General features: G+C 35.4%; 2 protein-coding genes across 19 annotated transcripts; one reads left to right on the plus strand and one right to left on the minus strand.

The window, feature by feature from the left end:
• Positions 1-300: 300 nt before the first annotated feature.
• On the plus strand, positions 301-13,378 carry LOC107026864 (F-box/LRR-repeat protein 25-like). 18 transcript variants are annotated; one of them, XM_027919165.1, is made up of 8 exons: positions 301-1,278; positions 1,702-1,872; positions 4,867-5,177; positions 8,375-8,498; positions 10,127-10,210; positions 10,850-12,461; positions 12,583-12,647; positions 12,803-13,378. In XM_027919165.1, exons 1-4 carry the CDS (start codon positions 364-366, stop codon positions 8,394-8,396), a joined length of 1,419 nt encoding a protein of 472 aa, XP_027774966.1. In that variant the 5' UTR covers positions 301-363; the 3' UTR covers positions 8,397-8,498; positions 10,127-10,210; positions 10,850-12,461; positions 12,583-12,647; positions 12,803-13,378. The 18 variants fall into 18 exon arrangements, with proteins under 18 accessions (XP_027774966.1, XP_027774967.1, XP_027774964.1 ...); XM_027919166.1 differs by having other exon boundaries at positions 10,850-12,457; XM_027919163.1 differs by having other exon boundaries at positions 10,850-12,647.
• LOC107026865 (F-box protein At5g03100-like) lies at positions 12,752-15,240 on the minus strand. Its single transcript, XM_015227976.2, has 3 exons — positions 14,295-15,240; positions 14,038-14,205; positions 12,752-13,114 (listed from the first exon to the last, which is right to left on the minus strand). Exons 1-3 carry the CDS (start codon positions 15,192-15,194, stop codon positions 12,833-12,835), a joined length of 1,350 nt encoding a protein of 449 aa, XP_015083462.1. The 5' UTR covers positions 15,195-15,240; the 3' UTR covers positions 12,752-12,832.
• Positions 15,241-18,134: the final 2,894 nt, after the last annotated feature.

The raw sequence follows: 18,134 nt of genomic DNA on the forward strand, positions 1-18,134 counted from the left end.
TTTGCTAACGACTCAAAGAGATTAATCTTCTTTTTGCTAACGACTAAAAGAGGTTAATTTCTTTGCTAACGAATCAATGAGATTTAACAAAAGGATAAATCTCTTTACTAACAAACTCAAATAATCAGATTATACACATATGTAATCAATTTTTTTTACTAACAAACTCGGTTAGTCAAAAAATACACGTGTAATCCATTTAATGATCTACGTTACGTAATTATCCCGAATTAAATTTTACGCGCAAACCCGACCCGATCGGAGCCACCTACTTTCCTATAAAAGCCAGTTAACTTCTTCGGTTCATTCACTTCCCTCATGATCCCAAATACCTAACCCCCAAATTTGTTCTTCATTTCATCAATGGCGATTGAAGATGGACTCAGTGATTTGCCTGAGGCAATTCTAATTCACATTCTTTCTATGTTGCCGGACGGTAAAGAAATAGTGAGAAGTAGTGTATTATCTAAGCGATGGAGGTATCTTTGGAGGTCTGTTCCAATATCCCTGGATTTTAGCCACCCTGAGAATGCTTATTTTGGTCGCCCTGAGTTGGGGGAATTGGAGATTTTCGATTTCGTGAATTCCATCCATAGGGAGCTTCTGTATTGGGGGTCTGGTCAGAAAATCAGAAAATTTAAGATGGCTGTCAATTTTTCTGCTCCGGATAGGTTCGATAAAGATATCGATTTGTGGGTTTATTTTGCGATGAAGAAAGCTAATGTTGAGGATCTTACTCTTGAGTGTTTTTCTGGATACAAGTTACCTCAGTTTGCGTTTAAGAGTCCGTTGGTGAGGAATTTGAATTTACAGTACTGTAAGATGAAATTGGAACCTTCCGTTAATGTGAACTGGAGAAATCTAGTATCTCTTTCAGTTGGATATGTGAAACTGACTGAGGGTGTCATGAGAAAAATATTGTCGGGTTGTCCTAACTTAGAGTGCTTGCTATTGGACTTCGTTTGGGGCTTTGATCGTCTTGAAATCAGCAATGTGAAGTTGAAAAAGTTGACCCTAAACAGCTATGAAACTAGTGACGGTGATGTTTGGCTTGAAATATTAGCTCCGCATATTCAAAGTTTGGTACTTTTGGGGTATTCCAGTGGGATACGCTTGGAAAATGTGGCTGCACTTGTCACTGCATTCTTTCGTATAGATTTTATGTTTGATTTTGGAGAGGTAGAAATATCGGACGAGCGTGAGATTAGTTGTCTGAAGGAACTTCTTCACAGCGTTGCCCATGTCAAGAATCTGGAATTGAGTCACTGGTGCATTGAGGTTTATTTATACTTTTCGTTATATAGAATTCATGATATATTTTTTCTCGATTTGGAATTACTTATTTACTATTGTATTCATTTGTTTATTACAATAACCAATTTGGTATGTACCTAGTAAATGATTACATTCTTATGCCAATCTAGTTAGGCAGTGATTGAGATAGGACCTTTTGGGCAAAAATTCCGATGACCAACATTTAGAATAAATAGTTTGCAATGGACATAGTAACATGTAAAATTTGAATTCATTTACATTGATCATAATCTTTTAGTCATGTGAATGGGGTTTTCAAAGTGTTTAATATCCATTTTTGGATCTCCAAACCAACCTTCAACACTGTTTAACTATTCACATGTCATTTGTTGAGTATGTCACATTTCTTTGTTTTGACATAATCCGGTTATCTATTTGTTTTACAAGTGCATGTCCAAACTGGCATTGGAAGGCTTCCAGTATCAACCATCGAGCTCAAGATTCTTAAAACTTCACACAAACAATGAAGAGTTGGACCTACCAGGAATTTGCAGCGTTATACAGAATTCATCAAATATTGAGACATTGATCATTGACTGGCACCATCAAGATCGAGGAGTAAGTTTTCTTTACGCCTTCAATCAAACAATTATTTTATTTTTCTTGAAATGGAATAAGAAACAACTATTAACGGAAGAAGAAGACGATATATATCGACATATTTTGATCTTAAGTGAAGAAAAAGATCATATATTTTCCTAAAATTTAAACCGCCTTGCTTGTAAATTTCTTTGCCCCACCTCTTTAGAGAAGGTAACAAATAAACCGGCTCAGTCCTCAAGTAAAGAGAAGATTGAGAATGTTCAATCTTTGAGGAAAGCGTGGGAGATAAGCCTCTAATGTGTAAGCAAAAAGTGGGTTTCTGTATAGGAGGTGGGCTCCTATATACACTATGAAACATAACTAGTCAAATTACTTGATGAACTTTACAACAATAGCTTCTAACTTGTGGATGCTTACTCCCAGTTCATTGTTCCTTTAAGAACTAAAAACGATAAAAACTGAGGAGTATTTTCAAGTAGAATGTGAGCTCACAGAAAGATCTGAGGAGTATCTTTGCGCCTCGCTTCACGCTTCTGTGAAGTGATGTCGCTCTTTTCCGCTTCTCGCTTCCCAAAACTCTGATATTCCTCAAGATAATAATTTTCCTCGAGTTACTCTAACAGAGATTTTTTTTTGATAAAGTAATTAAATGATATTAGAAAGCATCAAGAAGATGCAAAGTTACAAAAGCACCTTGTGCAAAGAAGCTGCTCCAAACAGAAAATATGGAGCTAGCTTGGCAAAAACTTGTGAAACAGTCAATAGGGAACCCTGCTACTCTACTGTACTAGAGATAGGGAACTAACAAAATCCGAAAGGTATCCACACTGTTTACATTGGCATAAAAGTGCCAGCTAAATAAACTAACTAGACATTGGGCTTTAAGAGTGCATAAAGAGGTTGATATTCCATTAAAGCATCTGTTGTTTCTTTCTTTCCATATGCTCCAAAAAATGGCTGCTGGGATCATTCTCCAGATCTTTCTGATGGATTTGTCAACTTTCCACAATATCCAGCTGGCATAAGCATCCTTCATGTTGTAGGGCATTATCCATTGTAGACCAAGCATAGAGCAGAAATAATACCATAAGCTAATTGTTGCAGGGCAGTGCAAAAAAAGGTGATTAACACTCTCATTGGTTTGCTTGCACATGACACATCTGTTGATGAGGATTACACCTTTTTTCCTGAGGTTGTCTTGTGTTAGACATGCTTCCTTCAATGCTGTCCAGGTGAAACAAGAAACTCTGAGGGGTTGCCTAGTTTTCCAGACATGTTTCCAAGGCCAAATTAGTAGAATGCCATTCTGGGAGCTTAAATTTTTGTAACATTCTTTCACAGTGTAGGTCTTTTCCTTAGAATTACCCCAAAGAATCTTGTCTTGATCTTCGACCACCAATGTAGTGTTTTGCAGAGTTTCTAAGAGGGAAAGTAGGTCATTAATCTCCCAATCCTGGAAGTTCCTTCCGAAAATAGGTGTCCAATGGTTGTTGTCTCTGTACTGGGCTATAGTTGCTTCTTTGTTAGAGGCTATCTGGAACAAGGAGGGGAAATAGTCTTTTAGCCTAGAGTTCCCAAGCCATCTGTCTTGCCAAAATCTGATCTTGAGTCCATTACCAGCCTTGAAGGATACTTCCTCAAAGAAATTATCTTTGAAACTGCTTATGTGTTTCCAGACCCCAACACCATGAGGTTCAGTGCTTTTCATTGGACACCAGTGATCTTGAATGCCATATTTAGCCTTGATGATGTCTCTCCAAAACCCAGCCTCAGTTTGTCCATATCTCCAGAGCCACTTCATGAGTAAGCTCTTGTTGTGAAGTTGGAGATTTCTGATTCCCAAGCCTCCTTGAAACTTAGGTTGAGTTACTGATTTCCATTTAACTAGAGAGTACTTGTGAGTGAGACTATTTCCTTCCCATAGAAATCTCCTTCTGAGCCTATCTATTTGTTTCAAAATTGAACCTGGTATTGGAAATAGAGACATGCAGTACGTAGGAATACTATCTAGTACACTGTTGATGAGAGTGAGCCTACCTCCCATAGAGAGGTATTGCATTTTCCATGTAGCAAGTCTCTTTTCTATTTTTTCAATAACTCCATTCCAAATTCCAGAAGATTTGAAACTTGCCCCCAAGGGAAGACCTAGATAGGTGGTGGGTAACGATCCTATTTTGCAACTAAGTATACCAGCAAGTTCCTCTAGATTGTCCACCTGATTAACCGGATATATAGCACTTTTGAGCATGTTAATATAGAGTCCAGAGATAGCTTCAAAAACTGTAAGGGTGGTGTTTAGATAGGAGACTTGTTGCCTGTCAGCTCCACAAAAAATGAGAGTGTCATCCGCATAAAGAAGGTGAGATACATTGACAGTGGTGGCTGGATTGCTGCCTACTTGAAATCCTTGAATCCATTGAAGTTCTTTAGCCCTAGCTAGTAACTGAGATAGTCCTTCCATAGCCAGAATGAATAGATAAGGAGAGAGTGGATCCCCCTGCCTCAACCCCTTTTGAGTAGAGAAAAATCCAACTGGACTTCTGTTGATCAAAACTGAGAACTTCACTGTTGAAATGCAGAAGTATATCCATCTTATCCACCTATCACCAAATCCCATTTGTTTCAGTATATTAACTAGATAGGCCCAGTTAAGTTGGTCAAAAGCTTTCTCTATGTCCAATTTACATAACAGAGATTTGCCACTGTCATAGTTGATTCTATGAGTAATCCGCTTCTATAATGACCTTTTTTTTGTGAAAAAGAAGTTTAACACGGAATAGTACTCACCTTCACGCAAAGAGATAAAGGACCAGCTTCAAGAAAGCGTTGAAACATTTTTCTTTTGTTGTTTGCTTATATCACTTTGTAACTTTTGCTAAGCACTTGACTTGTTCTTTGAATCTAAAAAGTAATTCATCACCATTTTATTTTATCTAACTATCAGTTCATTGGCTTTTACGTCCATCTGAGGAGAATAACTGGTTAATGTTTGCGAATTCTTTCGTGCAGTACTTATATGCTTATTCTTTTAAGGATAACGAAAGTCAAAATTGGACATTTGAGACACATAAATTTAACTGCCCATTGCTACATCTGAAGACTATCAAGTTCATTAATTTGGTTGGACCATTAAGTGTAAATAAGTTTGTTCTTCCATTGGTTAAATATTTGCTTGAGAATGCAATCATGCTAGAAAAGTTCGACATAGCTGCCAGATGCAAAGAGATTGCTGTGTGTCTTGATCAGATTAGAATTGAACAAAAGCTCTTGAGCTTTCCAAGATCCTCTTCGCATGCTTCAGTTACCTTTACCAATCAAAGGTCTTTGCCACCTCGACTTTTGCTTTAATCACAACATGCTTAACAGTTGTTACTTTTATGTTTGAAATTGGTTTGCAGCTATAGACAAGGTTAGGTTTCTACTTGGTCCGTAATCAGTATCCAAGGAGTTTTTAGTGTTTCTTCATGTCTAAGTACTTAAAAATGTGTGTATTATCGGATCATCATGTTCATGTGTGAACTCTTGTTCCAAATGCTTTGTGATATATACTCATATTGCTGAATCCTGGTCATTTTGCAAAAATAGTATTTCTAGATTCATTATGTGTCCAATGTTTTGTTTCTGTTAGCTTATGTTATTAACACAAACATGTGAGATCCTGCACTGCAATTAGTTAGAAAGAGTAAATTAATAGGATTGTGTGCAAATCCCTCTGATATTATTTGAGAATACAAACTCTGCTTTCTTCTTACCGTCAAGTGACTTTCAGTTCCTTTCTTTCTCTTTGCTATTGTCAAATAGAACTAGAATCGATGGTTTTTGTGTTTCCTACTTACAAGAGCCCATATCCTTGCTTTTCCATCAATTTCTAATTCTGATCTTCCTCCCCGATTTGTTAGTGACCAGTATCTCACAAGCTTATATGAACTTTGAAAATACACTTTTGATAGAAAAACATACCTACATTATGTGCTTCTCATATATCGCACTAAATCAGTGCTATAATACGTAATACTTTTTTACCATTTTGATAAAGGGGATAAAGAAATTAAATGGAGAAAACAGACTTGGAGTGGTTGCTCCGCTTCCTCTGGATTATTTAATAGTGTTACCTTTATGATGCTTGAATGGATTATGCGGTAACCCGGAGTGAAGTTATTTCAAAATGAATTGAGGAGAGCCAAGTTCTATGTTCTTTCATTAGCTTTCAATTTAGTTTGCATTAAAAGCCTTCCACTATAAACTTATATATGGGATTCAAACAAATACCAAAAGTTGATAGTTTGGATTTGAACCTGTGACTTGAAGTAGTTTTTGACCCCCTTTACCAGTACACTAGAATTTTTCCTTGTGTCAGGGATTTCAACAACTTATATGTAACAAAATATGTTCAACTTTATCCTACTTATGAGTATAGTTTTTCACCTTCCCTTCACCTAGTTTCTCCACTGCATGGAGGGGTTTGTGATCATAATATGTCTCTCGGTGTATGTAAACAATACCTTTTATGAGCTTGTAAATATGCATTGTAAGTGAACCTATTCAAATAGATAGGTATCGATGACCGAACTACTCTTATATTACTTCCGAACTACTCTTATATTACTTTGTACCTCATCCTCATCAAATAACAAGGACGTTAGAAGGTATTAAAGAGTCTTCCTGTCTATCCTTCTCTCTGAATTTCTACTACTAGCTATCCCTCATTGTTTCAAATAGCTTAGAACCTTCTTTTGTTATGAGTTTTCTCCAGCCTATTTAATTGGAAGTCTCTCACAAAGAGCTAAATCCACAAGCCGCACTTGATCTTTGTGCACTCAAAACTAATCTAATTTATAGCTTTTACCGTAATACAAATCATATTTTTTTGATGACCGTGGTGTCCGGGTGGGATTTCGCACATTGACTAATTCTACGGAATACCTCCCACCTCCCGCTTTACACCTAGAATAGGTACCACGTAACTCTGAGCCTAGGACAGATGGGAAGAATCATCTAGTGTTTTTTTGTCTCCACTTAGTTTTGAACCTGAGATCTTAGGGTTTTCAACCACTTTCTTGACCAGTAGGCCACACCCTTCGGTGCACCATAATAGAAATCATGCTGAATGGAAGTAAAATGAGAAATGTGGCAAGTTAAAACCAAATTACTGAAAAATGAAAGAAAATGAACTTCAATTTCTAAATGCACAATCTATCTAAACTAAACTATATAAAGGCACGAAACTTCAACACATGATATTTTATCCATTTTCTTTTACCTTTCTTCGTACGTGCATTCAATAATAGAGAATTTTGCTAAAAAAGAATGTTAGAGAAAATTGTACTTACAGTTAATTATAAAACTTAATTAAATCATTCTATTTCACATATGACCTTTAGGGTTTCATTTATTAAGCTAGCTAAATAGGATGAACATTATTTGTTTCAGATATGTACATTTTTTGCATCAAATCATTGCTTAATCTGTACTATCAGGAAGTCCTATTATGAATCTTCTATAGATCCTTCCTTAGTTGGACTCTATAACAAGATAACGGTTTTGTGAAAGACTAAGTGAAAGCATAGATATTCCCTAAGTTGCTCAGACTCTTCACTTTTGGTGGTGCACCTGTGTCGTCACAAATTGGTTGTGGGATCCGTGTCTGATTCAGTCAATCGATTTTGGGTACTTTGACCAAAATCAACGGGGAAAGTTTGGACTGTTTTAATGATTTTTGTAATCAATACAAAAGCTAAGGTAAGATTGAAGAAAATGGGATACCTTTTATATAAAAGTTTACCAATTCTTATTGCTGAAGAATACAATGTTTACCAATTCTCAAAAGTTTCTATGTCACTCCTTTACACTTATTCTCCTTCCAAAATTCTCCTCAAGTTCTCCAAAATAATTTCTCATAATTTAGGCTTTATAACTCTATTTGTAGATGTTTTAATTATTTTTAGGTGAATCCATGCACCCGTAATCATACATGGATCCATATCCTCGAATCTTAAAAATTAGATCACGAAGGATCCTAACTTTAGACCTGCAGCCTTATCCAGCACCTTAGGCTATTCCAGGTTGTAGATTTGGAATGTTCTTTGTGAATTATAGCCAATTAATTCTATACAATTTAATATTCTTGACATAAAAAAGAAAAATTGAGAAAGACTAGACCCTTCAAGGTGGCCCAGTGGTTTGGGCTTGGGACTTCCATGTTTGAGGTCTCAAGTTCGAACCAGCAGGGGGGGGTTTCACTTTCTGGGTCGAGCTCGTTGCACCGGTCTTGCCTAGTGTGGGTTACCTCTCCTATGTGGTTGGCGAGCTATTGCATAGGAGCGGGGTTCTACCCTGTGTGCACCCAAAGGGTGGCGGCTGTGGGGTTCCCTTGTCATCAATTTTTTTTTTGTGAAAGACCCAAGTAGAAAACTATAGCAAAAGTTGGTTTGTCTGTTGATATATCGATTTCATAATTCTTAGTTATAGATTTATAATTAATCATAAGATTAAAATTAATACATTTTATATACATCAGAGCTCAGCTTTGTCAAAAGTGAAAATGCATAGCAAAATCACAACGGAAGACTAAATAAGTGATTTTCCCAAGTTCACCGGATCTCGAGACATTCGTGGTTGACCAGTGCTATCACAGACCAATGGTAAGTTTCTTTTGTACCTTCATTTTTGTTACTTTATGTTATCAATGTCAAACAACTATTAGTTGAAGAAGAAGATATATCAGAATATTTTTTTTTTATCTCAAGTAAACTAGGAAAGAAACTGTAAAACTCAATTAATCATCACCTTAGTGGCATATTTCACAGATAATGCTAAAAGGTTACAAAGAGGGGATTTGACTGCATTACCTCTTACTGTTCCAATGCCCTAAGAATAGAGTTATGAATCAACTCTTTAATTTCTTCAATAATAGGTTCATAGTGCCAAGAATGTTCTGTGACTTGTTCACAACATCCACATCATATAAAGAGAGTCGGGTTCCACCCGCATTTCGTTTCTTACAAAGGCTGGCATTCTATCTCACATATCGTACATCTATTTGAATTGGTGACATCTAATGACCAGCCACATACAAATGTTCGTATGTATCGAACTATACTGTACTATCACTCCTATTTGTATAAAGACTCTTTACTTTGTTTGTTGGATCTTTAGGTATTCCCTTCAACCCTTTAGTTACTAGCTGTGGAGTTTTTTCCCTTTGCTTCTGGCTTTGATGAAGGAAAATAGTCAAAAGATTTCCTCTTAGAACGCGAGCATGGAGGCTTTCATCAATACGATATTATTTGTTCCTTACTGGTCTTTTTTTTCCTAGTCTGCAACTTCCAGCTGCGTCTAGTTTTACTCATCCTAGATTAGGTTTGGACCATTTTACATTAGTGCTTGTCCATCGATGTGGGAATTCTCTATATGTTCACAAGAAATTGCTCCAAGTAATATGTAATTCTAATGCTGTAATTTCATTTTAAAGCGCCTTGCAAGCGTTTCAGAATTTACTTTTTAGTGTTGAGGTTGATGGTTTCTCTTTTCTAAATCTGCAGCAGCTTGTGCTTATTATTCTGTTTTGTGCAAGACTTCTAAAGGAATTTTTATGTTCTCTTAATTTATTTCCCTTGTTTGGGTAGTTAGCAGTTCTTCAATTCTGAGCAGCATTGTATTTCTCTGATCATTATTAAGAAGGATTGCTTATGTTGTGTGAGTTATGTTCATATTGCTGTCCTGGTCATGTTTCCTTACTATCGAAGTTTAAGGTTTAAAATCCTGGAGAACAATTTTTTATTTTGCCGTCATTTTGTTTTGGGGCTTTTGGGTTCTTCTCATAATGTGCTTTGGCTTTTGCGATATTTGACTTCTGGGGTTGATTAATTTGTGGCATGTAGCCTCTAAATTTGGTGCGATATGATCCTAAGCTATGATATTTTTTTGTGTTGGGATTGTTAACTTTGTTAGGGAATCAGTCAAATATGCTCCCTCTGTTTCATTTTATTTGATACTTCTTTTCTTTTTGGGTGATTAAAAAAGATGAGACACTTTTTATATTGAGGAAACTATTTAATTACACTTCTTTTATATTGGAAATTTTATTTAGTTCTTACATTCTATTTTAAAGTTGATGACACTCTCTTATAACCGTAAGATTTTAGGAGCGTTTTTTGACATGTTATACATATTTGCATTATAGCATTGTCAAATATATTTCTTTTTTTATATTCAACATCGTGTTAAATACTATTATATAAAATAATATAGCTAGAGTTACCATGGTCAGGTCAAGCTCATTGAATGCCCGGTGCAGCCTCTTGGCCTTTGATTGACCAAATCAATGTCCATTGCCAGAACCTTCAAACTCAATGTATGTATGCTAAGGCGTTTAAATATATGCGAAGTTGAGGTTTATTTTGATTCAATCAACTATATTTAAATCAGATATACTATTCAGGCGGATTCACCTACCCTAGTAATACTCTCGTCAAATCACACTTTATCGTTTGTCCAGGATAGGAGATACCATACTTGTTCCAAAAAAGAAAAGAATGGGAAAAAAGAAGAAGCATGTGATAGCCTTGTGAGAAATAAGAGTTGAAAGCAGAGAAAGAAACGATTATATTAGGTGCTTTGTATATAACTGTTGAGCAAGTCTGTACGAGTACTTAAGCTAGTTATGTTTCATACTGCAAATAGGAGTCCTCCTATATGGAGATACTCTTCTTACTTGCACATTAGAGGCTTATCTCATTGAGGATCGTATCTGCTTAATTCTTACCCTTTTTGGCAATCATTTTCTTCTGGGGCTCACCAACATTGTCTTGGTGCTCGGCCCGTTATGTTAATAAAATTAAATACAGAACACATGTTACCTATGTACACGTCTAAGGTGAAACAGACTAGCTACATTGCCGGAGCCAGCCTCTTGAAAATCATATGTGCAATAGGTTATGATTTCCTTCACTTGCCATCATTTAGGTACATGTTTTTATGGCCTCCCTGACAGGTACTAGCTGATCAGAGGAAATGCCAATGGAATTGATGATGGATGCAAATGAGTGATGTTGACAAATGGGTGCATTTTGCTACTAAACTTACTAATGTTGAAGATTTTACTCTTCAAAATTATGGAGTAGTCTAGTTTCTCTTTCAATTGGTCTAGTTACACATCCGTTCAACATTAGCTGGTTTAGTTGCAGAATATACCCGTAAATGTCTAAGCGCTGGTGGTTTCTTTGGATGTTTATTCTACTATCACTCAATTTCACCTTCCCCAGTAATGAAAATCAAAATGGTGCTCTTGATCACCAGAAAATCCAGAATTTCAGGTATGAGAAGTGTTATTTGTTGATTTATGGATACACTTTTCTACTCAACTTGCTACTGTTAAGATTTTACACTTGCACTTTTCTGCATAAATGACTACAGGTACGAGTTTCCTCAGTTTGCATATAAACATTCATTGTTGCGGAATCTGGTTTTATGACATTGTCAACTGAACCCTTGTGTTAGGTTAATGAAGTTATCTCGTTGAACAGAAGATTGAAACAAGACCTTTTGAACTGAATCTTCGAGGATGAGCTATGAGAATAAAGAGTTATCAATGGACGGAACAACGTTAAAAATTTGGGTTGATTTATAATTATGTAGTTTTCCAAAGTTCTTAAAGTTCATTGTTGGATAATAGCTCTCTTCTTCCCCTGTTCATTGTTCCCGTAAGTGCTAAAATAGAGAAAAAGTGAGAAGATTTTTGTCAAGTAACTCATGAAATGAAATGCATTAGTTAATATTGAATTTCCTCAAGTCATTTTTAGTGCTAGTCTGAACTTCCTTGCTTTCCATAATTTACTCATTTTCTTGTATTCCACAGCTATGCTTAGCAGGTGCAGTTGTATTCCTAAAATCTTGTTTAACTTGTTAAAAAGCAGAAAACATTATGCTAGTTTGGTACTTAAAAGATCCAGAAAGGGACCATTGATCCATGGAAGAGGTCCTTCCCCGTAAAGATAAATATAGTTAATGTTTGATACAACATCTATTGGAATAAATATGATAATAGAACGACCGCATGTGGAAAAATTCCTGGTTTAGGACCGACAACTGTAACTACATTGATGGAGCCATCCTCTTGAAAATTGCATGTGCGATAAGTTATCATTATCTTCAAATCCCATCATTTAGTTGAGTATGTTTCTGTGTCCTTCCTGACAGGTACTAGCTAAATGCCAATGGAATTAGTGGTGGATGCAAATGGGTTGAGATGTTTGTATTGTAGCATCTTGTGTGGCTCCCTGAGTGACTATGATCAGACGTGGCTTGCTCCGGAGGACAGAGGGCCACTTCTTCAGAACAAGATGACACATATCAAACAACTCTTTGAAACAATGGTCAGACACCCCTTTTTCCATTTGACTCTATTTGTTTTAATCTTGAACAAGTCTGATCTGTTTGAGGAGCCGGTCGCTCGTGTATCGTTGGACTCTTATGAGTGATTCAGCGATTTCAGTCTAGTGTGGGACCATAGTAACCATTCGCAATGAAGTTTAAAGACCTCTATGCTATTTGTGTGGCAAGCTCGGGCAATAGACAGAGTGACAGCTGATGAGGTGTTCAAGTATGTAAGTTACATTTGGTTGATCTTTTATTCCTACAAGGGAGTTCTCTTCTTTTGGTTACAAATTTCTTGAAAGACATACGGTCATGCTATATATGACAGTTTAATGCTTCTTTGGTTAACAGACAGAAAACCTAATATAATCAAAGCAAGAAACAGTGCTCATGACATATTCCAGCAGAACTCGGAAGTTAAGTATGTTTGGACGATAGTATCAATGTGATTTTCAGTATAACAGCATGGTTAGGATTCAACAATATGTATTGAAATCACAAAACATTAAGAACAAGATGGTTAAGAGAATGAACACATTGTCGTTTACTACTAATACCTCCTTGGATACAGGCAAGTGCAATCCAAGTCATGTCTATCAGCTCAATCCAGTTTCAAACATAAAGTCACAGATGAAGAGGATCTTGGAAAGCGCAGGAACTCCTTTACTATTTCGACATACGCATCACTGCTTTTGCTTCTGGGAACAATGACAATTTTTTCTAGCACACTTGCATGCTTGAGCAAATATTCAACAAACGGCAGCATGGACACAGAAAAGTCCAGGATCTCGATGGTCCTCAGATGTCGAAATGAGCCACTAAAATCATGTCTCTCAAACCTCTTGACCTGTTCATCCTCACTCGTGTAACGTAACAGCTGAGCCTGTAGGAAAGAGATCTGCTATCTTAGATAGAAGAAGCAGGAAGCCAAGGAGTTGTTGATTGTGGATAAAATAAAAAGGTGGAACAACTCAGTGCTTAGCAAATGTAACAATGTTCAAAGCATCTGATCGTTCATTCCAAAATGTATTTCCAACAACTACAAAATGTTCACTCATAAAGTCTATTTTGATAGTGACGACATGAACCAAAGCAACACAAGCTACTGTTTCATGAAGGAAAATAAATAGTTTTTTTGAATGTCTTACAGGAAAAAGGAATAATAAGCACACAGCCGCAACAGCTTTAGCAAATGAGAAATCATGACTGAAGCTATTAATACAATAGGGACAGCTGTTTTCGGCTACTCGTTTCATATCTTGAAGAAAGAGTGGGCTTTAAGTTATTGAAAAGGTCAGGTCAATAATAGCTATGCTATTGCCCAATGCACATTTTTCTCTGCATCATAAACGGATGCCCTACCTGATCCATTTCAAATCCAGCCGGAGGTCTTCGAGCCTTGTTACAGACTAGAGCCCTAAAGAAACGTGACCTCAATCCCTCCCTAGCTCAGGTCAAACGTCTTCCTATCTAGTCAATTTGAAATACTCACTTATGAAATCAAGCTAATAAGGCCAAAAACAAAGCATGGCGTCCACTAGCATGAAAATCAAGCGAAGTAGAGACATAAGTTGATCGAAAGAAAAGAAGCAAGACGACTACTTCCATTCCTCTCCCATCAAGTACTTACAGAACTTCTCATCAGTTAATCCCCCCTGAAGTATTACACAAAGGTGACTTTTCATCAAGTTTAGTGATTCCTTTCCTAGTGTACTAAATATCAGAAATACATATTGTCGTCTTCTTCCACTAACAAATTGTTTTATATTTGGTAAGATGAAATACACAAAAGTAAAGGGAACTTACTCTTGATTCATTGTACCCATCAATGACTAAAGTCTCGAGATGCGATGAACTCTGTAGATAACTGCTAATTCCAGGGAAATCTAATTGCCTCAAGGTTGTGCTAAGTTGTAAGAATTTCCAGGTTGATGGTTGAGGCTGCCACCCATCCAATTCCAGTATGGACAGATACTTAAAAAACCACATAGCGAAATGTCAAAACAAGAGATAATGCAACTTAACAAATCTGAATTTCGGAAAGTGAAGAGTATAAAATATACCTCGCTGCACCAGCAACCTAATTCAAGCTTCTTGATATGGGCAACACTCTGAAAAATATACTTCAAACAAGTAGACTCCCTGCTCTTCCTCTTCGATTGGTCCTCTTCAAAATTAAGATTAAAATCAAGGACTGCAGTGACAAGCGAATCCACATTTCTCAAGCGTATCCCACGGCACAACCCCAGAATTTCCAAATCTTTAATATGTGGGGCTATTATTACAAGCCATTGGCCACATTCATCATCATATGTCAAATCCTTTATGACCAATTTTCTCAACTTCACATTGCTGATTCTCAGACGATGAAGCCCATGAAGATCGTAGAGTTTCAAGCACTCCAAGTTAGGGCAACCAGATAATATCTTTTTCATTACACCATCCTTCAAACACATGTTACTAAATGAAAGAGAAACGATACCACTCCAATTCACATTAGCTAAAGGGTTTACTGTACAGAACCGTAAATCCAAATTCCTCAACGTCGCATTCTTATACGCAAACTGAGGAAACTCATATCCACATTCACATTCAAGTATTAAATCTTCGACTTTTCCAAGTTCAGTTGCAACATATATCCATAAATCGATATCTTCAACAAAATCCTCCGGTTTATAAAAATCAAAAATCAACTCCAATTTTCGAATTTTGTCGAAAGACCTAAAATAATGAAGCTCTCTATGCGTAAAATTTACCATTTCTTGCATATCATCATCTAAGAAATTTTCCTCCAAGTAGAAATCGAGAGGTACTGGAACAGACTTCCAAAGAAACTGCCATTGCTTAGACAATACACTAGTTCTCACAACTTCTTTACTATCTTCACTGTTTTTACACATCATAGAGAGAATGTGAATCAGAACTGAGTCGGGCAAATCACTGAATCGGTTTTCTTTCGCCATTGGAGATTGGAGAAGAAGTAATTTGGGGGTTAGGGCTGATTGAGAGAAATATGAAAATGGCGGGTCGAATTTAAATTGGGTTTCATATATATATATACTCTGCTGTAAGGGTATTTTGGTCTTTTTATGACATTTCTCCATTTTAGTTTATTTATCTTAGTATTTTAATATTTATTTGAAAATTAAAAAAGAAAATATAAACCACGGTAGATAAACATATTCAAAAATTTGATTTTTCCTCTTGAAATGGGAAATAACATATAAATGACGTAAAAAAAATTATAAATTCTTTTTATCTCATTTTTGCTCGTTAATTTGATTATGAAATGCCTACGACTTCAATACTCAATGTAAATAGGAAAAATTACATAAATTAGTACATTTTAATAAATAATTACTGATTTTAGCAATACTTTTTATTTATTACCATTTATAACAATACTATGTCAAATCTGTAATATGAATTAAAAGTGAATTATGTATGCAATATATATGAATTATAATTGTTTTTTGAAATATATTATGTTTGTTTGGTAAAAATTTGACACATTGTATTATAAGCGTATTAAAATGTGTGATAAATGTATTATCCATTATTAAAATTTGTATTATATATGAATAATAAATTCTTCTTTGTAATATGTATTAAACTTGTATTATAAATGAATTAAAAGTGATCAAGTGAAAAAAAAGATATTATTACTATAAATGGTAAATATTTTTTTATTTGTATATATTTATGTAAGTTTCCCATGTAAATACGCTATGTTGTTTTGTGAATGTGAAGTTGAGCTATATTTTGATTCAATCAACTACGTTTAAATGACATTGATTATTTAGGCGAATTCATCTAACGTGGCAATACTTTCATCGAATCAAGCTTAACTTTATAGTTCTATTGTGTTCTGATATGTGAACGTCTATGAAAAAGTTGTTATAAAGTTTCATTCTTCGTGTAAAAATGGGTATATAGTTGGAGACACTTCAATATTGTCTCCAACTATATGAAAGAGTTTGTTATGAAGGCTTAGAGCTCTTTTCGTTGAGTCCAAAAGCTTTTCAAAAAAATTGATCTAAACCAATGAATCTTTTAACTACCTAGTAATTTGATCATGTGTGTGAAATAAACAACAACAACATATATAGTATATGGGGTGTGGAGATGGTAGAGTGCACGAAACTTACCTCTACTTCGTGAAGGTAAAAAAGTTGTTTTCAGGGAACCTTAGCTCGAATACAACAAATCAAAGTAGGTATAAATAGAAAAGATCATAGTGAAGGAAACATAGCAACTAATTAAAGGAAACAATAACAACAACAAAGTAGAGGAGCTACATAGAATTAGTTTTTTTCTAATTTTCAAGATCGAATGCAAGAACTCTGGTTAAAAAAAGGAGGAACTCTGACAAGTGCAATCCAAGCCTTGTTTATCAGCTCAATCCAGTTTAAAACATAAAGTAACAGATGTTAAGTATGTTGCGATTAGTACAAACAAATAGTAGTTAAAGGTTATCTATAAGAAAAGATAACTGAAACTTGCGGAGAGGATCTTGGAAAACTCAGGAGCTCCTGTTCCATATCCGGATTCCTTTTGCTTCTGGCAACAATGACAAACTTTTCTAGCACAATTGCATGCTTGAGCAAATATTTTACCAACGGCAGCACAGACATAGAAAAGTTCAGGATGTTGATGGTTCTAAGATGTGGAAATGAGCCGTTAAAATTATGAGTCTCAAACCTCTTGGACTGTTCATCCTTATTTGTGTACTTCAACAGATGGTCCTGTATGAAAAAATTCCATTATATTAACGTATATTAGTTATCCTTAGATAGAAACAGGAAGCCAAGGAGTTTATTGTGTATAAAATTAAAAAGTGATGAGATTTTAAATTCAAGGAACATCTAGTGCTTAGCAAATGTCACAATGTGGTAGATCCAAACAATAGAAGTATGTCCAAAGCATCTGATAACATCTAGTGCTTAGAAAATAGCTTTTTTCCCCAACAACTACAAAAAGTAAACTCATAAAGTCTATTTTGATAGTAATAACATGCATCAAAGCAACACAAGCTGAAATGTTTTATAAACGGAAAATAAATCAAGAGAACAAAAAGCTTTTTTGAACGTCTTAAGGAATAAGTAACAAGCACGCAACTGCAAATATAACACAGAGAAGCAAATGGGTGTGGCTGATTCTTTAGTTGGATACAGTCACCTATTGGACGCAAAGAAGGGTCGACAAATGGCAGCTACCTTCCTGATTATATCTTTTTGTGAGCTCACATCTTGCTTGAGAAACTCCTCACTTTTTCTCCCTTTTCAAGCTCTTATGGAAACAATGCACAAGGAAGCAAACAAGTCTCTACAAATTAGAAGTTATTGTACTTAAGTACTTACAAATCTGTCAAATCCCCCTCCTTAGTGATCTTTCATCAAGTTTTCTGATTTCTTTTCTAGTGCACTGGAAATCAGAAATATGTGGATTTATATCGTCTTCTTCTTCCACTAATAAATTCTTTGATAACATGAAGTAACAATGTCAAAGAACCATTTCGCGGTAGTTTATCTCCCAGTTGATGTCAATTAATTAGTTAAAATTAGTGTGTCTTTATGTTACGTTGTTAATCTTTAATGTATGTTACACTTTAATATATAATTATATGTATTACTATTGAAAAAAATGTTATATATGAGATTATATACTTTAGAGGTTTAATGAAAAATTTGAAGTTATTAGTGTCTAATGCGGTGTAGCAATGCATGAAACACATTGATTCTAATAGCTTGTCATGTTACATTATATATATATATATATATTTCAAATACTTAGCATGAAATACACGTGATCGAGACTAGTATATAAAAATGGTAAAATAAATAAACTAAAATAGAGAAATCACATAAAAATGACTAAAATGCCATTCATAACAGAGTATATAT

Source organism: Solanum pennellii, chromosome 8, assembly GCF_001406875.1.
Source record: "Solanum pennellii chromosome 8, SPENNV200".
Lineage (NCBI taxonomy): Eukaryota > Viridiplantae > Streptophyta > Magnoliopsida > Solanales > Solanaceae > Solanum > Solanum pennellii.